Below are 24,629 nucleotides of genomic sequence, written 5' to 3'. Positions count from 1 at the left end.
TGGTTCCAGAAACAGAAGTTATCCAGAGAAGTGGACAGCAGAAAACGGCTTTGGAACCGCATTTCCTGATATTTAGACATCTGGCCTCTGATTGGCTAACAGCAACGCCCCTATACCACTGACTCTTTGTTCTGCAACGTTGATGTTTTATCTCCACCTGACCTCGATCTGTCAGGTTTTTCTAATCCGAGAGTTTCTGGGAGCTTCAAAGCTGGACCTGTATTAAAGCAGAAGTTTGCTCAGGAAGCAGAACATTAAATTAAAATTAAAACAACGTATAATTTTCAAAAAAGAAAATATTTTTTCTGTAGTCCATGTCAACCAGGTCTAGCTGATATCAAAGCAAAAATCACTGGGCTAGAAAACAAACAGAAATAGTTATATTCCACGCACAATAAAAGATTTTTGTGTATTTTTGCGTTGAAACTTGCCTCCGTTTATGGAAACTTCTCCCAAGCAGTTATTTGGCACCTTCAGGGCACATCGTTTATGACAATTAAATTTACAATCTGAGAAAGACACAAGGAAAAGTATGTAAAGCACAAGAAAAATGGTCTACATTAGTTCCATCATCTATCCATCCATTTTCTGAACCCGCTTTGTCCACGGAGGGTAGCGGGGGGGCTGGTGCCTATCTCCAGCGGTCAATGGGCAATCAGGCGGGGTACGCCCTGGACAGTGTGCCAGTCCATCGCAGGGCAACACAGAGACACACAGGACAAACAACTATGCACACACACACACACACACACACACACACACACACACACACACACACACACACACACACACACCTAAGGACAATTTAGACAGACCAGTCAACCTAACAGTCATGTTTTTGGATTGTGGGAGGAAGCCGGAGAACCCGGAGAGAACCCACGCATGCACAGGGGGAACATGCTAACTCCATGCAGAAAGATCCCAGGTCGGGAAGCAAACCCAGGACCTTCTTGCTGCAAGGCAACAGCTCTAACCGCTGCACCACTGCGCAGCCCTAGTTTCATCATGAGATAATCAATGATCAAACATTAAAAAGACCAGGATGGTAAACGCTAAAACTTGAAAACTGTACAGTTTCATTTCACCTGCTTTTATTGCTGTTTACTTTTTAAACAAACTAATAAAAGAGTCTCTGTAGCTTTTTTTAGACAGCTTGCTACTTCTTAAAATATTAAAGTCAATAAGGACTCCAAGTCTTTAGATGTTGAATCATTAGCTCTGATGCTTCCTGGTGAAGCCGTTTTGGGTTTGAGCTCTAATGTTTCCACTTTTCCAAAACAACAAGCTCTTCCTGAATGTGTGTTCGGGAATATAATCTCTAGTACTCAGTGTGCAGGTCGGACGGAGTAGAAATGTGTACCTTTGCACTGCAGACCCTGTCTGAAGAGGCCTTTCAGCAGCTTTTTGCAATGCTGGCAAATGGTAGGACGGGTATACGAGTGGATCAGAAAGCTGTGAGGAACTTTGACCTTTGACAGCAAGATCTTGTCCAGCTCAATGGGACGGCCAATGTATGACTGTGAGCTGGACCGCCGCTCTCTTCCCGGAAAGTAATCGATTTGATTCTTCTGTTGTAAAGACAAACACAAGGGAAACTAACTGCTGATGAACGCTAGTATGATTACATTCACATAAACTAAGAAGTACGGGTCTCAAATGCAATAATATTAATGCAACTATTAAGCTGCTCCTCTGAATTTGACTGATTCTTGACGAGGCCATTTATGGATGAACGTGCTCCAACTTACCTCCATGTTGGGACTCACAGGTGACTGTATGATGGAGAAGAACAGGACCAGAGAAAACAGGCAGTTAACATTAGTAATAACAAACAGTTATTTTACAAACCAAGAGTCTGGAATATTCAGGATAGTCAAAATAACACTAGAACACACCTGAAACATCTAAAATATGAAAATCCTACAAAAATACGAAGCTATATTTTGCATTGTAGTACTATTTCATCACAGAAAACATAGTTGTACAAAAACTTTGACTCATAAGTAGAATATTTTGAGAAAACACAATGATGTATTTTAAAAGAGAAAGCATGAATGCATAAAAACATCAGGATTTTGGTATTTTATAACAAAAACGTCCTCTAGTTACATCCTATCCAATATTTTTATGTAACCGTTTGGGGTGAGTACCTAATGTCACATTTTAATGCAAAAAAGTATGAAAACATGAAATATATATTAATCACATGTAAACTACTTGTGCCTAGGTAATTTCCAAAGGAAGTGGAAAAATCTTTCTCTCACATCTGACCTCAAACATGAAGGAAAACCTTTCAAAAATAATAATTATGGACAGGATTTCCAGGTGCAACCACCAGGTAACGTCACTAGCTAAAATGTTAAAAATCAGACCAAACTGTGTCTGTTTTGTTAAAAAAATGACAGACCTCTGTGCACATAGGCTATTAATAATAACTGACATGACTAATTTCTCTTTTACCAGCTGAGCACAACCCCTTTTATCATTAGAGGCAGTCTGCTTTTCAAACATCTTGCGTTTAATGCAAAAACAATAGCCTTTAGTTTTTAGTTGAAATCTAAAGCTTTAAAGGGCCGTTTGGGTTTGGCTGGAGGATCCACCTGCTGAGCCGCAGACCCCTGGTATAGATCTGGGTTGTTACTGACCAGTAAAGCATCGTCTGTGTAGTGAGGAGGTGAAGGCTCAGCAGAGAGGGGCCGGCCCATGTTGACTATCCCTCCTGTCAGGGAAACATTTGACAGGCGTCGCCTTCTCACCCCGCTGCAGTTGTTGGGAATTTTGAAGGCACAGCGTTTGTGGTAATTCAGACCACAACCTGTGTAAAAACCACAGAATGTCCTTTAAGCATCAGGTTATATGCCCACAGCTTTGGGTTCTCACAGGCTTACAGCCATCATACCTTCACATTTGAGCCCTTGTCGAACAAGTCCCCACAGCATCTCTCCACAGTGGTCACAGAAGGTTGGAGCTCGGTACGAGTGCACAAACAGGCTGTGTGGACGGATCTGGAAGTCCTCCATTGTGGCAGAAGCTACAGAGGATAAGATAATGTCAGCATGTGACTGACAAACCTAAAAGCCATTTTACCATGCTGAACAAGATTAGCTGGTGGGATTACATCAACATGTAAAAACAGATTGGAAATTTCTCTAAATTAGCTCATCTTTCAAACTCAGTTTGGACAGGTCTCCCTCATAATCATATTTATTAGAAAAAAATCCTTTTCAGCCTCCCAGGTGACGGGTTACATCGAATGCTGGAATTTGAAACGTCAGACTAGGAGGACTATTAGGTTTTGTTTTATTCCTGGCCAACACGTGTTTATCACACCTCTTATCTTCTGGATGGTGATTTGGTAAAGGCCTTCAATAAAATCTTGTTTTTCTTTGTGAGTATGACGTTTCCGGTGCTCCGTTAAATGCTATTTGATCCTTTAGAGCTTTGGTTAATGATGATGATAATGATTTAGACCCATGTCCAGCAAGATGGGGTTTACGTTCATAGCTGTTGAGGACAGCAGTTCTAAGCACAGCCAGCGGATGCCAAGTCTGTGTTTTGGGTGACTTCAGATCACATCTCTGCTTTTTGTGGATAATGATGTTCCGTTGGCCTTTTTACCAGGGCCTGGAGCAGAGTGATAATGATGGAATGGAGATCAGCATCTCCATGTCTGGTACCACGGCCCTAGTTCAGGAAGAGAATGAGCCCCTCCAAGTGAAGGACCTAAAGCGTCTTTGGCCCTTGTACAAGTGAGTGGAATGTGAGATTGACTAGTAGATGTGTCACTATTCAGTCAAAGGGAACCAAGCTGCTGAGAACCGAGTCAAAAGGCTGGGAGGTTTTCCCACAGCTGGTCTGGAAGTCTCTCCGGATCAGCTAGAGGACGTAGCCAGGAATCTCCACTCATACTGCTGCCTGTGTGTTAAGCAGCAGAAGGTGGATGGGTGCTGTTATTGTAGTGGATCAGGGCCTTTGTGATGAACAACACGGATGCATTTTTACTAGAGTTTGTGTTCAGCAGCCTCCCGACTGGCTTTTGGAGGAACATTTGGTTGCTAAATGAAGCGTAGCTGTATTTGGGTCAGGATGCTGATCTGATCTTCATCAGCATGGATCAAAATCTGGCCGCAGGTTCTATCGGTGGATGAATGGATACGAAGGTGGGTTGTTATCTGCAGTAAAAGCTTGAAAAGCACCAAGGGAAATGTCTTTTTAGGAATTAAACATATTCATATTTTCTGCAATGATAAAAGTATCCTGAAATCCATCCTTTTGTTGATTTTGGGCCTTTATCAATCCTGACTCACTTTCATTATGACTTATTGTCCTACGTTATAATACGGGCGATACAAGGCATGTATTAAGTCCTCTGCACCAAATCCCTCCCACATGAAGCAAAGGCAGCACTTTTATTCTTGACACTTTCAGTACGTTCCAGAATGAGCCGTTTCCAGACGCTGTCAAGCAAAATGTCTTTTATACAGTCAAGTCAAATGTTTGAGATTTGAACAGTTTTTACCAAGTGTGTTTGCTGTTTACAGTTTTATGATTACATGTTGACAACCTTTTGGTATTGAATACGTCCCGCATTCGTCTTTACTCTACATGCTGTTTGCTGCCTTAAACTTGGCCACTTTTATAGTGTAACAGAGACTGAGTAATGACCGAGCTGTTTGGCTAATTCCTACATCATGTTAGAAGTAGAGGCTCATAGCAAACACAGGTGGATCACGTGTTTTAGTTGTTTTTTGTGTTTTGACTTGCAGATTTGGCATTTTGCATAGTTTAGGACCATTTTAACACATTTTCTTCGTTTATTTAGCCTCTCCGTCTTTGCTCCCTGTTTGAAAGCTTCTTAGCTTTTACATCGTGTCTCACACACATACCTTTAATATACAAACACTCGTGCTTTGTGCTGTGGTCCTTCAGTAGAATACGCCGCTGATTAAACATTCTGAGGCAGAAAATTACCTCCATCTATTCAAATTATTGTTTATGCCTTTTGTTTGGAGGGCCAACAGGTTTAAAGGTCGGAACAAGCTCCAAAATGGTTATTATATGCTTCAAAAATGAAATCTGTGTATACTTATTTGTGCAAAAACCTTTTTCTGAAATAATTACTGACCTTGTCAGGATTTCTATGAGCATGAGTTGGTTTTAATGAGGCAAGCCATCATTTGTATGTCCCAGCTTAGGGCTTGTGCAAGGGTGTATTATGTTCAGGGTTAGGCATTTATTGATGACGCCTAAAAAAGAGTTTGGGTTAGGCTGTCTACGATAAATGAATCAGAATCAGAATCAGAAGGGTTTATTGTGGTGCTGCAAGGAAGATAAAAATAAGAGATCCCAAAACAATAGGAAGTAAGAATATAATCACTACTAAATATTAATATAAAGTGACAATACTTAGAGAAACAGCTGCTATATACAAGGCAGCGTAGGTTCTGGTCCAAGCGGATTGGTTCAGACACAAAAACAACACCGGGTCAGGTGACTGGAACGAAGCAGCTGGAGTGGACGGGTCTACGATTGTCGTTTATGAGTCCAACTGCAGAGGAGATGAAGCGGTTCTTGTGGTGAGAGGTTCTGGTCTGAATGGATCTGAGCCTCCTGCCAGATGGGAGCGAGTCAAAGAGACTGTCCAGGGTGAGACGGGGCAGCTGTTATCTGACCTGCACGCCTCAATGACCTGGATGTGTACAGGTCCTGTATAGAGGGGAGTTTGCAGCCAATGACCTTCTCAGCAGAGCGTACAACACGCTGCAGCTTCTTCTACACACTTGTTTTTACCCTGAGTCTAAATGCTGACAGTGTTTGTCCTGAGGATGTTTATATTTCAGATCACCATTGCATTTTCTTTAACTTGTCAGTTTCTGCGTCCCCACCTCCTGCTCGCCGTATGGTTAGTTCTCGTTTTCTTAATGAGAGCACAGCTAGCTATTTTTCTGCTGCTTTTGATCCACCCTGTTCTTCTGATAACAACCCAGATTCTTTAACTTCTCAGTTTAACGAGCACTGCCTCTCCATTCTGGACAACATCTGTCCTGTCAGAACCAGATCAGTTCCTGCAGTGAACCCTACTCCCTGGTTTAATGACAGCCTTCGCAGCCTGAAGCGCCAATGCAGAAAAATTGAGCGTTTGTGGAAGAAAACCCATCTCCACGTCCATCTGCTGCACCTAAAGGATCTTCTGACATCCGTTAACTCTGCAGTCAGAGACGCCAGGGTTTCCTATTTCTCCAACCTGGTGTCCCAGAGCAAAGGGAACCCCAAGGTGCTGTTTAACACCATCAGCAGCATCGTCTCTCCTGCCTCTCCTACAGCCTCCATCCACTCTGTTGCAGACTGTGAGAACTTTCTGTCTTTCTTTGTGGACAAAGTCAATAAGGTTAGATCTAGCATCTCTCCTTCAGCCTTATCTCTGCCTCTCCCGACTCCAACCAGGCCCATCATCCTAGATAGCTTTGCTCCTGTTTCTTTGCCTGAGTTAACCAAACTAGTTAACTCTATGAAGACCTCTGCATGCCCCCTCCACATCTTACCCTCATCTTTGTTTAAAAGTGCTTTTCAGTCCATCGGTCCCAGCGTGCTCTCTATAATTAATGCTTCTCTGGTTTCTGGTCAGGTCCCTGCTTACTTTAAGAACACTGTAATCCACCCGCTTCTTAAAAAACCGAGTCCCGATCCCTCTCTCCATAGCAGCTTCAGACCCATCTCTAAACTTCCGTTCATCTCCAAGATCTTGGAAAAGGTTGTGGCTAAACAACTCACAGCTGCTCTTGATGAACATAACATCTATGATAGCTTCCAGTCAGGTTCTCGTAGAGCTCATTCTACTGAAACAGCTCTTCTTAGGATCTCTAATGACCTTCTGACCCACAGTGATGCAGGGGACTGTTCTGGTCCTGCTGGACCTGACTGCAGCCTTTGACAATGTTGACCATCACCTGCTACTGGAGAGGCTGAGAGACTGGGTAGACCTATCAGGATCTGCTCTGGAGTGGTTCTCCTCTTATCTTTCTGAGCGCTCCTTTTCTGTGGCCGTCTCCAAGTTTAGGTCCTCCACCACCTCTCTTACCCATGGTGTCCCACAAGGTTCTGTGCTGGGGCCACTGCTCTTCCTCCTCTATCTGCTTTCTCTTCAGCACATCCTGAGCTCCTTCAAAGGAATCTCCTACCATCTTCATGCAGATGACATCCAACTGTACATCTCCTTTAAGCCCCATGAGATGTCTAAGCTGCAGCTGTTACACACCTGCTTAGACTCTATCAAAACCTGGATGGCTGGGAGCTTTCTACAGCTGAATGAAGATAAGACTGAGATCCTCATCTGTGCCCCAGACAAGCTGGTTCCCAAAGTCAGAGACTCTCTTGGTCAGCTTGCTTCCCACACCAAACCTTCTGTCAGGAATCTTGGTGTGACCTTTGACCCAGCTCTCACCCTGGATTCTCATGTCAGTTCTCTTGTTCGCTCTTCCTTCTTCCATCTCAGGAACATTGCTAAGCTGAGTCCCATTCTGACCCGCTCTGAACTTGAGACAGTTCTCCACACCTTCATCTCCTCACGCTTAGACTACTGTAACTCTCTTTTCACGTGTCTGAGCAGAACCTCCCTGAACCGTCTACAGGTGGTTCAGAACGCCTGTGCTCGGCTTCTGACCAAGTCCTCCAAACACACCCACATCACCCCGCTTCTCCTCCAGCTTCACTGGCTGCCAGTCAACTTCAGGGTTGACTGGCAGTTGACTGATCTCTCTCCCCCGAGCCTGAGATCAGTGGACTCAGTGGTCTCCTTTAAAAAGCAGCTGAAAACTCACCTGTTCAAGCTGGCTTTGGTGTGTCCTTCATCCCCCTCTCCTTGTTCTGCTCTCCCCACCTATTCCACCTTCCTCAGGATCCACTGATTTTGCTCTTTCCTGTTCACTCTCTCTATTTCTTTACATTTTTCAATCTCAATTGTCTATTTTTGCTCATTTTAAATATATTTTTAATAATTTTTTAATTCTTTTTTATATTTTACATTTTTTGTTTTTGTGAAGTGCCTCGTGATTTTTATCTTGAGAGGCGCTATAGAAAAGATCGTTTCTTCTTCTTCTTCTTCTTCTTCTTCTTCTTATCCCTGATGGTAGCTCCAGCGTACCTCACGGTGATGGAAGAGGTGAGGATGACTCGATGGCTGTGGTGTAAAACTGTCTCATCAACTGTACTGGCAGGTAGAATTTCTTCAGCTGCATCAGGACGTTCATCCTCTGCTGGTCCTTTTTATGATGGAGGTGATGGTAGGCTCCCACTTGAGGTCCTGGGTGATGGTGGTGCCCAGGAAGCGACATGAGTCCACCATCATTGTGGGAGTGGTTATGGGTTATGGGGGGAGGGGGCTGTGTGCTTCCTGAAGTCTACAACAACCTCTGCTGTCTTTTGTGAATTTATCACCAGGTTGTTGTGGCTGCACCAGGACACCAGCTGTTCCACATCCTTCTGTAGGCAGACTCATTCCCGTCAGAGATGAGTCTGATGACGGTGGCGTCGTCTGTAAACTTTACAAGCTTGACAGACTCGTGGTTGGACGTGCAGCTGTTGGTGTACAGAGAGAAGAGCAGATGGGACCGAACACAGCCCTGAGGGGAACCTGTGCTGATGGTCCGCAGGTCCGAGACATTCATCCACAGCCTCACTTGCTGATTCCAGTCCATCAGGAAGTCAGTGATCCACCTGCAGAACGTCTCAGGCACGTTCATCTGGGACATCTTGTCTTGAAGGAGGTCTCGGAGAATTGTGTTGGAAGCAGAGATCAAGTCCACCAATAGGATCCTGGCGTCGGTACCTGGGAGTCCAGATGCTGCAGGATGAAGTGTAGAGCCATGTTGATGGCATCATTAACAGACCTGTTGGCTCTGTATGCAAACTGCAGCGGGTCCAGGAAGGGGGTTGGGGGGTTCTTGAGGTCGGTAAAACCAGATGCTCAAATGAGTTCATGACCTCAGATGTCAGAGCCACTGGTCTGTAGTCACTGACTCCAGTGATCCATGGTTTCTTGGAGACAGGTACTATGGTGCAGATCTTGAAGCAGGCGTGCACACAAGATGCCTCCAGTGAGGAGGTGAAAATACCTGTAAACACTGGGGCTGCTGCTGAGTTGTGTACTAAGAGACTAATGCTAAAGGAGGAAATAAAGATCAACTTTATTCACATTTATAGTACACTTGCAGTGGTTTCTAGTAGGAATGAAAGCCTTGTAAGTCATACTGTGGGGGAATAAGCTCTGGTGCACGTTTCAGGAAATAGAAGTGAGCCAGACTAAAGTTGAGCTGAGCATGACAAGAATTTAGCCAGAGGAGAGGCATCTCACCTCTGATTGGCTAACAGCAACACAACTCTACCACTGACTATGTCTGCTCTGCAGCGTTGATGTTTTATCTCCACAAATAACACAAGTCTGAATGAGTTCTGCCATGTTGTGGTAATGGTTAGCTTCTACTAGCTGAGATGTTCTCTACTGTTTCCTGGATGCTAAACCAATAACAGCCTTCCCTGACGTGAGTCAAGATGGGTGAGTCCATGAATGTTAGTGACAGTGTGACGTAGATCTGTCAGGATTTTCTAACCCTAGAGTTTCACCATCTGTTTTCTATCAGAAGCTTATGCAGGAGGTTGGTGTAGGAGACTATTTTCATGTTCAGCCTGCATGAAACACTCAGAGTGACCGATCATTTTCAAAAATAATAAGTAAAAAATGTTTTAAAGGTCAAAGTCACTGAAATAACAAACAAAAAAGACAGATAAAAAAGGAAATGTGTGTGCAAAACACACACACACACATGCTACTTGTGTGGCGCGACACTGAGGCAGAACACTGGGAAGCAGCATCTGTCAGCTGTTAGTGCTGCTGTGTCTGAACACCTGAGTCCTGCGCTGGACGTTGGTCAAAACTCTTCACTGAGAATAACATCATGAGCATCCGGACATTCGGGTAACTTTCATGTTTGTAAATGTGTTGAAATGTCTAAAGCAAGCGACAAAAGAATCAGCTAAATGTTTGTTCAGCTTAATAAAGATTCACTCACAGGGAGATTTAATAACGTTGTGCACCTTTATTACTCCTGCAATCTGCTCCTTCTCAGCATTAGATTCACAAAGCTTACAGCACCAATTATTTGTTGGTGCAAACACGCCCAAGACTTGCAGAGGACTGGAGCAATTATCACTCGTTAGTGTCTGATCGCGTGGCACAAACTGAAGATCAACACATCAGGGAGGGAAGAAGAAAGAGAAATAGACAAATGTTTCTCTGCGGAATTTGTTGGCATAATGGATGAAAAATTAAGTCACAAGTCTTCTGCAGCCACGCAACTCTCACCTGACAGTATGGCCTCCACCAGGTCTCCGTCCTGGATCTGAGAGGCAGCACGCAGCAGCTGCAGCATGTTGTCAGATGTCTGGTCATGACGAAACAGCAGGATCTTCTCATGCATCCCATAGAATCCACACTCTGGTAACTAACGGAAACAAGGGCAAAGAAAACACAAAACAAAATGTGTGTATTTAACGAGAGTGAACGCATTGTTTGCTGCGAAAAAGAAGGTAAAAGTTGCATTTCAATTCATCGAAGAACAACCACCAAGCCTGAGACTGACCTAAAACTAAAAGTGTTTAGATCTCACTCTGCTTCTAGACTCGTCTACAATTAAATGTCAACCCAAAATAAGGCAAAGTATTGCATTTTCTGTCTATTATTATTATTATTATTATTATTATTATTATTATTATTATTATTAGTATTATTATTATTATTATTATGGGGGGAAAGTCATTTTATTTAGATTAAAAACATCTAAAATACCTTTCAGTATATTAGTGTGGTACTGAACTCTGGTTTTTAAAGCATACCCACTTATTTGTCAAGAGCTTTTAACATCAGGGATAACCTGTAAATGGAAAAAAGGGAAACCTCTCACAAACACTTTCAAAGCCCAAATTTAAGTTTATCAATCAGTCAAAGTTTTTTTTTTATGTAACAGAATGAAAAGACTGTTTCCCCCTCCTCTGACACAAGACTAGTCTGCATGAGATATGGTCTCAAGGTCTCATGCATTTGTTTCTAACCTGCTTATTTTCAGCTCAACAGAAGAATGAAGAATGGACTCTTTTCTTTTAATTAATCAAAGAACTCTATTTTAATAAAGCTAATCCAACCAAGTGTTAGTCAATAAATAAGATGTGACTGATCTGTGAAATGAAAATATTATTTACTTTATTATAATCCTATAGAATTTAATAAGTTATATGACTTTAAATGTTCCACTAGGACTGATCTCACGTAGCTTTAAAAGACATGACACATCGCTTTTACTGATCCAATCAGAATCTGACAGATCTGACAGAGGCGTGGTTTTGGGGGTGTTTGGTAATTCTGTCAACTTTTCATTCAACCATAAACCAAAACATCCGAAGTATAAAACTATGCCACGTCATCTCTAACGCCAGTTCAAAGTGTTCTAGAGAAAGTGTCGGAGTGGCCAATCCGTAACTCTCCTCTTCAACCAAAAGAACCAACGACAATCTGGAAAATTCGTTTTGTTCCAACTGCTGCAACGGTTCCTTTCAGAATAAAAGCTGAACTATCAAGACCCAGGCTCGGGTCTCACCACACGCCAATAAAATTGTCGTGACCCGGGAGTATCTCACAGACTGGTCTGGTCGGCAACCGCCGCTTTCCTAACGGCTCGGTTCCAGAGAAGGTCAAGCTAGACCTCGACATTCCTGATCTAACAGGGACTTCCGCTAAGGGTATGTAGACTGGCAAATGGCATTGAATGTGTTTATGAATCTCCTAACCAAAGCTTAACGCAAAGACATCACCATCAGTTCCCATAAGAACTAATCGCTTCTTCGGATTTGCTGGTTCTGAGCAACATTACACCTCGCCCCATTCACCATCTCATCCACCTTAGTTACACCATACATTTAGTGTTTAAAGTCAATCTAGTTTAATTTGATAGTAATAATTTTTTTTTACTTTTAAACTTGACTCTCTCACTTCTGTTGTCTCTGAGTGAATACGAAGCGATTATCTAATCCCTGCATTAAAAAGTTCCAATCTTCTGGTTTAAATAACCTCACAGATCCGTAAGGTGGATTTCATATTTCCTATGGAATCCTACACGTTATGGCTTATTAAATAGCATGTAATTTAAATCATTACATTTATAAAGCGCCTTCCACGACCCTGTCGGGAAGCCCAAGGTGCTGCACACGGTACATGAGAAATGTGAAGCACAATGAATAAATCGATAATAAACGCAATTCAAATAGTGCAAAAAAGGTAAAACATTCTAGTAGAGGACAAATGAGTAAAACAAGGGATAAAGAGACCAATGAAAGCAGGGAAATAAAAACATAAAAGAGGGCCAAACTCAAACATGTTCAGGGAACGCCAAGCAGAGGAGGTGGGCTTTTAGGCAACTTTTAACGACCGGCGGAGATGGGGACAGCCTAACTGAGGGTGGCAACTGGTTCCAGAGTCACGGTGCTAGGACTGAGAAAGCCCAGTCCCCACGAGTACGACGCCTAGATCGAGGGACAGCGAGCAGGCCTTGGTCAGAGGAGCGCAGAGTGCGTGATGGGGAATGTCTGTTCAGGAGTGTGGCTAGATAGGGGGGGAGCACCACCCTGGAAGAAATTGAAAACAAAGACCAGGAGTTTAAAGTGTGAATGATAACAAACCGGAAGCCAGTTCAGGGAGGCCAGAACCAGACTGATGTGGTCCCGTTTCCTGGTCCCAGTCAGAAACCTGGCTGTGCTGTTCTGCACAACCAGTGATGACTGACCCAGTCCTGCATATAGAGAGTTGCAGTAATCAAGCCTAAAAATTACAATTGGAGTACCTGCTCTAGGTGGACTCTTGACAGCATAGGCTTGATTTTTGCAAGGCGTCTCAGATGAAAGAAACTGGACCTTTGAACTTTAATAATTGTTGTTGCATGTTGTGGTCTGTGGGGAAACCGGAGTACCTTGAGGACACCCACGCATGCAAGGGGAGAACATGCAGAAAAGACACAATTTGTTTCAAACCTGCAACCTTCTTACTGCGAGGCAGCAGTGCTAACAACTGTGCCACCATGCAGAGATTTGCATTTCAGCATGTCACACATTGACATGTGGTGGGGGGCCTGGGATCACACCACCAAAATCTACCCACTGAGCCAAAGACCTGATATGAAGCTAAAAGGTGGACATGGAAGTCTTAAAATGTGGAAAATGAGTCAACTGTGAGATGCAGTGGTGAAAAGACCAAAGGTGAAGTGCATGTTTAACCAGACATGTGACTAAAGATGATGACAGCAAAAAGGTCAGATGTAGAGAAATGGGCCTACAAAGGGCACTGAGGTGTGACTCATTACTTGTGGGTGAAACATTGATTACTGCTCTTTCCTGCACTGGATCACGTTAAGTGCGATTACAAAGATCAATATACTATTTTGGAATTATTCCCTACCCGTGGAGACATAAAGTTTTGCTCCTGCTTCAAATTATTACCTCCACATGGATATCTTAATAATCTGCTGATTTGTGTGCTTCCACAGGGATTATGCTAGACTGTTCTTCGGGGTGGGGTTCGTACCTCACCACTTTTGGCTGCTTTCTGGGAAACTATACTCTTCCTGGGGAATTGCACCTTGCCCTATCGTCGGAGTCTTTCAAGACTGATCTGTTCAACGCTAGGTGGTATCTGTACGGACCATTGAAAAGGGGGATATGTAACAGAATTAAATTACTGTTTTCCACCTAAAAGTCATTTCCCCCCTCTCCTCAGCAAGAACAAATCTGCATGAGATATTACTCAAGGTCTCATGCATTTGCTTCTAAACTGTTTCTCCTTTCCAGCTCAAGAGAAGAATGAAGACAAAGGACTCTTTCTTTTTAATAAGTCAAAGAACTCTATTTTTAATAAGCTAATCAAACAAAGTGTTAGTCAATAATAAAATGTGAACCAATTTGTGAAATGAAAATATTAATTACTTGATATTATAATCCTATAGATTTTAATAAGTAATATAACTTTAAATGTTCCCACTAGAGACTGATCACATGTAATGCTTAAGAAGTCACATGACGCATTGCCTTTTCTGATCCATTCAGAATCCTCCAGATCTGACGGAGGCATGGTTTTGGTGGTGCTTGGTAAAGCTGTCCCTTTTTGATTTGACCGTAAATCAAAACATCCAAATTATAAAACTATGCCCACATCATCTTTAACTTGAGTTCAAAGCTTTCTAGAGAAGTTGTCGAAGTGGCCAATCCGTAACTTTCCTCTTCAGCCGAAAGAACCAACGACAAGCTGGATAAAATATGTTGCTGTTTCAACTGCTACAACGGTTCCTTTCAGAATAAAAGCTGAATTATCACGACCCCTTTTTGGGTCTTGCTAGATGCCAATAAACTGTCGTGACCTGGGAGTATCTCAAAGACAGGACCGGTTGGCAGCCGCGGCTGTGCTTCAGGCGTCGGCTCCAGAAAGGTCCAAGCTGGACCTCTACACCTCCTGATCTAGACAGGGACTTCCGCCAAGGGTACGTAGACCGGCAGAATGGCATCTCAATGTGTGTTATGAATCTCCAACCAAAAGCTTAGCACGAAACATCATCTTCACTCCCAACAGAACTAATCGTTTCTCCGGATCTGCTGGTTCTGAAATATTCACACATACAGCATTCTCATTCTTACCTCACCTTAGTTACACCATACACCTAGTGTTAAAGTTAGTCTAGTTTTAATTTGTTCGTCGTCGTCGTCTTCCACCGCTTATCCGGGTCCGGGTCGCGGGGGCAGCATCCCAACTAGGGAGCTTCAGACTGTCCTCTCCCCGGCCTTCTCCACCAGCTCCTCCGGCAGGACCCCAAGGCATTCCCGGACCAGATTGGAGATGTAACCTCTCCAACGTGTCCTGGGTCGACCCGGGGGCCTCCTGCCGGCAGGACATGCCCAAAACACCTCCCCGGGGAGGCGTCCAGGAGGCTTCCTGACCAGATGCCCAAACCACCTCAACTGGCTCCTTTCAATCCGGAGGAGCAGCGGTTCAACTCCGAGTCCCTCCTGAATGCCCGAGCTCCTCACCCTATCTCTAAGGCTGAGCCTGGCCACCCTAATTCATTTCGGCCGCTTATATCCGCGATCTCATTTTTTCGGTCATTACCCAAAGCTCATGGCCATGGGTGAGGATTGGGACGTAGATCGACCAGTAAATTGAGAGCTTTCTGGCTCAGCTCCCTCTTCACTACGACAGATCGGCTCAGCGCCCGCATCATTGCACATGCTGAACCAATCCGCCTGTCGATCTTTCTATCCCTCCTACCCTCTCTCGTGAACAAGACCCCGATATACTCAAACTCCTCCACTTGAGGTAGGACCTCTCTCCCGACCCAGAGTTGGCAAGCCACCCTTTTCCGGTCGAGAACCATGGTCTCAGATTTGGAGGTGCTGATCCTCATCCCAGCTGCTTCATACTCGGCTGCGAATCTACCCAGCAAGAGCTGAAGGTCAGAGCTGGATGAAGCTAGGAGGACCACATCATCCGCAAAAAGCAGAGACGAGATTCTCCTGCCACCAAACTCGACACACTCCACACCACGTCTGTGCCTAGAAATTCTGTCCATAAAAGTAATGAACAGAACTGGTGACAAAGGGCAGCCCTGACGGAGTCCAACCCTCACCGGGAACAGGTCTGACTTACTGCCAGCTATGCGGACCAAACTCATGCTCCTCTGGTATAGGGACTGAATGGCCCTTAACAGAAAGCCACCCACCCATACTCCTGGAGCGTCCCCCACAGGGTTCCCCTGGGGACACGGTCATAAGCCTTCTCCAAATCCAAAAAACACATGTGGATTGGTTGGGCAAACTCCCATGCCCCCTACATCACCCTTGCAAGGGTATAGAGCTGGTCCACAGTTCCACGGCCAGGACGAAAACCACATTGCTCCACCTTAATCTGAAATTCAACTATCGATCAGACCCTCCTCTCCAGTACCTTGGAGTAGACCTTTCCAGGGAGGCTGAGGAGTGTGATCCTCCTATAGTTGGAACACACCCTCAGGTCACCCTTCTTAAAGATGGGGACCACCACCCCGGTCTGCCACTCCACAGGAACTGCCCCCAATGACCACGCAATTTTGCAGAGACATGTCAACCATGACAGCCCTACAACATCCATAGCCTTGAGATACCCAGGACGAACCTCATCCGTCCCCGGGGCTCCGCCGTGTGTAGTTGTTTGACTACCTCAGCAACTTCTGCCCCCGAGATTGGACAGTCCATGCCCAGGTCCCCCGGCTCTGGTTCCTCCTCGGAATGCGCATAGGTGGGATGAAGGAGCTCCTCAAAGTATTTCTTCCACCGCCCGACTATAGCCCCAGTTGACGTCAGCAGCTCCCCATCCCCACTGTAAACAGTGTGAGCAAGTAGCTGCCTTCCTCTCCTGAGGCACCGGACAGTTTGCTAGAACCTCTTCGGAGCCGATCGATAGTCTTTCTCCATGGCCTCACCAAACTCCTCCCACGCCCGAGATTTTGCCTCGGCAACTGCCACTGCTGCACCCCGCTTGGCTATCCGGTACCTGTCTGCTGCCTCCGGAGACCCACAGACCAGCCACGCCCTGTAGGCCTCCTTCTTCAGCCTGACGGCTCCCCGAACCTCTGGTGTCCACCAGCGGATACGGGGGTTGCCACCACGACTGGCACCGGCCACCTTGTGAACACAGCTAGCAACAGCCGCCTCAACAATCGCAGAGTGGAACAAGGCCCACTCGGAGTCAATGTCCCCCACTGCTCTCGGGATGCGGTCAAAGCTCTGCCGGAGGTGGGAGTTGAAGTCTTAACAGGTTCTTCTGCCAGGCGTTCCCAGCAGACCCTCACTATGCGTTTGGGTCTGCCAGGTCTATGCGGCATCTTCCCCTGCCATCTGATCCAACTCACCACCAGGTGGTGATCAGTTGACAGCTCCGCTCCACTCTTCACTCGGGCGTCCAAAATATACGGCCGCAGGTCAGATGATACGACTACAAAGTCTATCATCGACCTGCAATCTAGGCTACCCTGGTACCAAGTGTACCGATGGGCATCCTTATGTTCGAACATGGTGTTCGTTATGGCCAAACTGTGGCTTGCACAGAAGTCCAATAACGAAACACCACTCAAGTTCAGATCAGGCGGGCCGTTCCTCCCAATCACACCCCTCCAGGTCAAGCTGTCATTGCCCACGTGAGCATTGAAGTCCCCCAGCAGGACAATGGAGTCCCCTGATGGAGCACTATCTAGCACTCGTCCCAGGGACTCCAAAAAGGGTGGGTACTCTGAAATGATATTTGGCCCATAAGCACAAACAACAGTCAGGACCCGTTCCCCGACCCGAAGGCGCAGGGAAGCTACCCTCTCGTCCCCCGGGGTAAACCCCAACATACAGGCAGAGAGTCTTGGGGCTAACAAAAAGCAAACCCCAGCCCTCTGCTTCTCACCTGGAGCAACTCCAGCATTGGAGAGCCAGATTCCAGAGCCAATGCTATGTGTTGAGGTGAGTCCGACTATATCTAGCGGGTACCGCTCAACCTCTGCCACAAGCTCCTGCTCCTCCACCCCTCCCCCCAGCAAGGTGACGTTCCATGTCCCAAAAACCAGTTTTCTTGTCCGGGGATTGGACCGCCAAGGCTCCCGCCTTGGTCTGCCACCCGATCCACATTGCACCGGACCTTTCATGTTCCTCCTGCGGGTGGTGGGTCCACAGTTGGATGAGCCCATGTATCCAGTTCGGGCTGGGCCCGGCCGGGCCCCATGGGCGAAAGCTCTGCCACCAGGCGCTCGCTCACAGGCCCCAACCCCAGGCCTGGCTCCAGGGTGGGACCCCGGTAACCCTCCGGGCCGGGTACGCCGAGTCTTTCCGACTCCATTTTAATTTGTTTAGTAACAAATCTTTGAACTTTTTAAACTTGACTCCCTCTCTTTTCTTGAAGTTAATATGAAGTGTTGCTCAATCCCTGCAATAAAAAGATCCAGTCTTCTGATTAAATGTACTTAAAGATTTATTAAGGTGATATTTCATATTTTGTGATAACTCACATTTTATGGTTTCTAATTAAATCTAGGAATTTCTTCGCTACACTTAAGTCTATGAAGTCAAGAAAAACAAACAAAGAAAGTGGTTACAGGGTGTCGTCCAGAAGAAAAAATGTTACTGAGCTTCTGCCTAAAATTATTTTACGGATCGACTAATTTGAGGCTCAGGATTTGGGGATTAGACACACTGAGACTAGGTAAAGTTGCTATCATGACAATTACAGGAAGTTATACCAAAAATATGCAAGAGCATCTCAGATTTTTGGGAAAATTTCGAATCTTTCACAGTACGAAAAAAATTTCAGTTTGATGAATAAATAGCTTCCAGAAATGAGTTTAGAATGTGCTAATCAATTGTAGGTGCAAACACAAACAGCTGAACTGAGCAGTGAAGCAAATGGGATGAGAATCAGCTTCTCTAAATCTGACGCCATGTACTTGAGTTGAAAAATGGAAGAATGCCTTCTCCAGATCAGGGATGAGGTCCTGCCTCAAATGAAGAAGTTTAAGTATCTTGGTCTTGTGCACGAGTCACAGAAAGATAGAGCGTGTGATAGGTAGATTGGTGCTGCTTCTGCAGTGATGCGGGCATTGTATCAATCTGTTGTGGTGAAGAGAGAGCTGAGCCGGAAGGTGAAGCTCTCGATTTACTGGAAGTTCCTACCCTCATCTATGGTCACGAGCTTTTGGTAGAGACTAAAGAATGAGATCACGGATACATGCGGCCAAAATGAGTTTTCTAGTGGCCCGGCTCTCTCTAGAGAATGTTGGTCTTCTGGGAGGGGCTCGGAGCAGATGACATTATCAAATACATGTATGTGACTTTAAAAGGCTCCTGCAAGGACCAAGCAAAAAAGACCAAACTGCTGCCATTAGTTGATCCATCAGATATAAATCAGTAATAATATATCCTGTTATTTCTGTATGGACTCTTTGTCCTTCATGCAGTGCAAAACCCTGCTTTAGCCTTTTCCTGCAAAGGCTGGAGCTTCTTTTGAGTCCTGTCTATGTTTTCATTCCATCAAGAGGACCAGATATGCCCGTCTTATTCTTCTACTGGCTCCATCAAAAGATTCCAAATCTCTATTCAGCTCTTTTTCCATTTCATTCAAATAAAATCATTTTTCGGGTGCATTAGTGCACACATCTCATGTGCACACACAATCTTTTTGTACAATGTCAGAAGCCAACTTCAATATTGAGACTAGAGTTGATATAAGAGTGGACAGATAGGGTGGCTGTGGCTTAATGAGGAGAGTGTTGGCAAATTGAAAGGTGAGTGGTTTGATTCCAGGCCCCAACAGCTCACATGTCCAAGAACTCCTGGGCAAGGTACTAAGCCCTGAAAGTTGCCCAGGTGCCATACATAATAGCAGCCCACTGCTCCTCACAGGTGGGTCAAAGGCAGGGATGACTTTCCCCCAAGGGAATCAATAAAGTTTCAACTTTTATTATTTACATTTATCTGTTTTACTTTAATGTTTATGTTTAATCATTTAGCAGATGCTTTTATCCGAAGCGACTTACAATTTATAACCTATAGGGCATGTTGTGATCTGTGGGGGAAAGCGGAGTACCCAGAGGAAACCCATGCATGCATGGGGAGAGAACGCAACTCCACGCAGAAAGGCCGCAGCCGAGTTTCGAACCTGCAACCTTCGTGCTGCAAGGCAACAGTGCTAACCACTGTGCCACCATGCAGCCCAACTTTAAGCTCTGCTTGTTAAGTTCAAGCCCCCACAATGCGGCTCAGAAAATGGTCTCAACCCGGAAGTACCAAAAATTGCAGTTCCACCCTCATCCACTGGGGGCTGGTATCAGAAGTGAGCAAATCCTCATTGACTCCCATGTTAAAAATACCAATTTCACAGCAGAAATACACATGTTTACAGCCTGGTACCAGAACATGTTTTTTGTTTAAATTATCTAGTTTACACTCATGACAACTCTGAGGGGGGATGAATTTTTTTTCTCACTCTTCTGTTTAAGTGTATTAAAAGCCTAAAATTCTGTATAATTAATGAGCATCCGACACACGTGACCACAGAGCTAGCTCCGTGGAAAGGCCTCAGTTGAGCCTTGGTCTGGCCTGGAAACTGTTTCGGGATTTTGAGTCTCTGTGTTTGTGTATTCTGTTTTGGATATTATTGGTGCAATTGTTGGACAAAATGACTTGCTGTGGCATTAATTGCATTAATAGAGCGTCCAAGGAGTCTCCACTTCATTTTTTTCTGTAAGTTAAATTATATTTATGTATTTTAGGTCACTGCCGCCTTTAAACTAGCTGAGTTTATCGAAGTAGCTAGCTAACTATCATTTTAACATGTAGCATGTACTGTTTAACCATGAAATTTAGATGTAAAATACGGTAAAATAATTAATAGGGCATATGTCGATGGGTAAAACCCAGTGCATTTAACATAAAAATGGGTTGAAATATGATGGAGCTCTTGGAGGGACACTTCTGTGTTCCATTCTTCCACCCGGTTCTCCCCGGCGGTCAGCACGGTACATGCCTGACCGATGCGGCGCCTACTAGCTGCTGCGCGGGCTGACCGCTCATGGAGCTCTTGGACTCATAGAGAGACCTGACCGCAGAAATACTGCAGCTCAATTCCCTACCTAAATGCTAAGTTTGAGAGACTTGGTTCACTTAGGTCTGCACTGCCTTCGGGCTAATTTGTCAAGTTCACAAAATGTGGAACGGGATGTAAGGTTAGAATCAGTGGCGAATCGGAACATATCTCGAAGCCCTGGCCGATGAAATGGTCCACATGAAAATTCGGGTGGTTTTTGTGTCAGTCGGTAATTCTGCAACAGTGACTCTAACCCCCAAATTCCACTACCTCCGCTCCGGTCCGCCCCCGCCTTCCGCAGCCGCTCGCTTCCGAACTCAATTTTTCTTGGTACCCGCTCTACAACGGCTCCGCTCCGGTGCGGAGACCTGAGGTGGGCAAACAAGCATGCGCGGGATTTTCGAGATCTTGCGATACAGTCCGAGCAATAAACGCGGAAGTTAGATCCAAACACCCGTTGTGTGGGAGAAGCATCGACATGAGCTGTTTAATCTGCCCATCATTTGTGTTGAGAGATCAGCAGTGTTTGGATCAACAAAGTGTGACTACTTTGATAGTGGAAACTGTATTTATGGCTTACTTTTGTGCATTTAAACTTCAGCCGCCACTGATAGTTGTTAAAAGTTGTTAAACCTGTGCATATGAAACAAAAAACGCATTTTGTTTATCGATTTATTGTGAAAAACGGAAGTTGTGCTTGCTCCTTTTCCTGTTGGGCGGTTGTGATTTCTGTCAATTTACTGCGGAGGTGCTCCGGCGTCCGGCAAAAATAGGATCGATTCTATTTTTGCCGGACGCCGGAACAGAGGGTGGCGCACTGCGCCGCACTGCCGGAGCACGGCCGCAGTAGTGGAATTGCTCTGATTGACTACAACGGGACCGATTTTCCTCCGGCGTTCGTGTCGGAGCGGAGGTAGTGGAATTTGGGGGTAACGCAGCACTAGTTGACAGACATAATTACCTAGTGAAATCCAGCACAGCGTGACCCGGGTCTGTAAGGAATTCTGTTCAGGAGGTCGCATTTCAGGCTCTCCACATCATATGTGACTGGCTTTTACGTTATAATAACGATCACACACTAGGAATGTTATAAAGCGCCTATATCTGACAGTTTCTTTTGTATATTATCTGACTTTATAAAATCCAACAACATTGTGCTTCTTTTTTTTCAGGCTAAATCTACCCAAGACATTGGCTGTCAGACTGATTTACTAGTCTGCAAGAATGCACTTGTCCAGCCTGACGTGAAGCCTTACCCGTAGCAAAGGTGAATTATTTTTAATAATCGTCTTTGTGAACATTTTATTACCTTCTAGTTTTAATTTGTTTTGCAGATTATTGTTACACGTGATTTTATGCTCTTTTGAACATTTATAAATGTGCTGCTTCTTTGTTTTTTATATAGCCACACAGTTTAGAGCTCCCAGCTGCTGTGTGTCTGGTGACACAGGGACCATGATGGAAATTCATCTTCCAGAAAGTCAGGCTCATCATTTAGCCAGATTTCTAAGGTATCGGCCAAAAATGTTTAGGTTAGTTTTGATAAGGTCTGTGCATCTCTCATTTCATGACGTAACTTTTCATATTTTAGTTCCTGGGTGCCTTCAATGTGCAGGGACTGTCCAAGCAGACATTCTGTCGACATCAGGCAAAGCTCTTAATTCCAACAGTGAGCTGGCAGTGGCAGCTAGACCAAGCTGATTTCATCCAGGAGGCTACTGAATCTGGACCTGTGACTCTTGGTGGTGACATGCGAGCTGATTCACCTGGTGAATACGTTTACATTTATTTATTTTATTCCTTTGCTATCAAATGTAAATTAAGTAATAACTTGCATTTCTGAAGGACACTCAGCCAAATATGGCAGCTACACCATGATGGATCTCAAAAGAAACAAAGTTATTGATATCCAACTCGTACAGGTACAACATTACCTGATGATTCCAATACATTTCATGGTTAATTATTCACAGATCAATGAAGAATTACATTTATTTTCAGAGCAATGAAGTTGGAAATAGTGTGCGAATGGAGAAGGAGGGATTTGTGCAAAGTCTGAGCACACTTTTGGAGAGGGGGGTTGATGTGCAGCAAGTTGTGACTGACCGCCACACATGGGTGCAGAAGTATTTGTGGGAGGAGAAAAAGGAAATCAGTCACTACTTTGACCCCTGGCACATGGGAAAAGGTAATGTTTGGGGATGTATATAGTGAATATTACAGGAATATTTTTTTCTGTTTTAAATGTGGGTCTACTTGGCTCTCCATGAATTGGTAAGAAAATCGAAGAGCTGGGGAAGAGAAAGACGACCCAGGATGTGAGACTGTGGAAGCAAAGTGTGGTGAACCACCTCTACTGGTCAGCAACCCTCTTTATTCCAGATTGGTTCAGCATTTACGTGCTAATGTGGCGATATGTCACAGAGTGGTAATGTTGTTCTTATGTTTAATGTTCTTATGTTATGTTTTATATTGCATGTCTTCTAATTGATTAGGTGCTTTTAGGTTGATTTTTAACTGTTTGGGTGTTTTTAGTGATTGCTGCAACATTTCATCCCATCTGTATTAATCCTCCCCAATTACCCACACCTGGGAGCGGGGTGTGGACTGGACTGGCAAACAATGAACAGAGGCAGGGCAGGAGGTGAATGGACGGAGGGTTTTGTTTATTTAAAGGAGCGGACGTGGAGATGCGGAAAGGAAAATACTCGTTTGGATCCAGACGGACACCGCGAGCTCCGCAAGGACTGGAAGGAGATCCACTGGCGGCACGGACAGCAGCAGCAGCGGAGAGAGAGATCTGCGGCCGGAGACGCCAGGGTACAGAGCGCAACACGGCAGGCGGGCAGAGTTACTCTGCCCCTGCGCGTAAGTAATTGATCAGTGCCTGGCAGTGTTAGAGTTGCTCTCTCTCTCTGTGAGTGGTCTGGTGCCGGGGACCTATTTACTGCCGGAGTTGTTGTGTGCCACAGGGGCGGGGCCGAGGAGGAGGCGGATTGGATCCACCGTGCGGCGATCCTGTGGTTCCCAGACAGCGACGCCGGCCTTGTAGGTTCCTTGGTCGAGAGCTCAGCAGGGCCGGACTGGACCGCCTTGTCCCTTGGGGCCCTGCGCACAATCGATTGAACGCTTTTGTTTCCCTTGGCGTCATCATCAGGGTTTTGTAATAAATGTCCCTTTTTAATTTGCTTTGGCTGTCGCACTGCTTGCCTTGTTTTTTTAGAACCTATTTTAATCCTTTTAATATTAGTGGCACCTTCCATTCCACCTGGATTGTGTCACAGGTACATAACCCAAACCAATATTACAATAACATAAACTCTTACACAAAACGCTCCTCTTGATAGAGCAAATCTGTTCAGCACATTCTGACAGACAGACCACCTTTCTTCTGTCATGTTGCTGTACAGGACATTTTTAGAGTTTTTCTTTTTAAAGATAAATAATATTACATTTAAAGAGCAATACTTTCACATTATCATTTTCCCACACTTTCTGTATACCTGTATTTTGTTGTTTTTCAATAATGTTTATGGTGTTTTTAGCACACAAATATCTATCTGTAAAAAATATCTACAAAGCTAATATTTACATAACAAGTATGATTGGGTTTTGCAATACAGCACTCTATTTTAGTAAGATTTTTAAACCAAGTAAAGTTAGTAAAGAACACATTTCTATTGGCTGCTAAGTAACTGTTGGACTTGAAACAGGCCTGTTGTAGAAACAACTTGGCATAAATGATTCTTCCTTTGTTGTCTTAACCAAAGAAATTCCAGTAATTGAGCAAAAACATTTATTTTTTTACGTCACATTTTATAAAATAACAGGACTCAAAGTGTCGGGACATTTAAAAAATACTTAAAATAATAAAAGGGGCCCAGAGAGCTGCAGAGTGAGTGGAACATTGGGTTGTGAAGGAAGAACAGTTCTCAACAGTGTGATATGA

The 24,629-nt window shown here is 44.6% G+C and overlaps 1 protein-coding gene across 1 annotated transcript in view; it reads right to left on the bottom strand.

The window, feature by feature from the left end:
- prkd1 (protein kinase D1) overlaps window positions 1-24,629 on the bottom strand; it is a 130,574-nt gene that overhangs the window by 69,745 nt on the left and 36,200 nt on the right. Inside the window, exons 2-7 of the mRNA XM_054742038.2 lie at window positions 10,358-10,496; window positions 2,900-3,031; window positions 2,646-2,815; window positions 1,749-1,772; window positions 1,361-1,568; window positions 432-509 (exon numbers count right to left, since the gene is read on the bottom strand). Coding sequence (XP_054598013.2) covers window positions 432-509; window positions 1,361-1,568; window positions 1,749-1,772; window positions 2,646-2,815; window positions 2,900-3,031; window positions 10,358-10,496 — 751 coding nt within the window. The remainder of the gene's footprint in view (window positions 1-431; window positions 510-1,360; window positions 1,569-1,748; window positions 1,773-2,645; window positions 2,816-2,899; window positions 3,032-10,357; window positions 10,497-24,629) is intronic.

This window comes from Nothobranchius furzeri, chromosome 18 (assembly GCF_043380555.1).
Source record: "Nothobranchius furzeri strain GRZ-AD chromosome 18, NfurGRZ-RIMD1, whole genome shotgun sequence".
NCBI lineage: Eukaryota > Metazoa > Chordata > Actinopteri > Cyprinodontiformes > Nothobranchiidae > Nothobranchius > Nothobranchius furzeri.
Note: the sequence above shows the minus strand (reverse complement) of the source record. Positions and strands in the feature narration are given on the sequence as shown.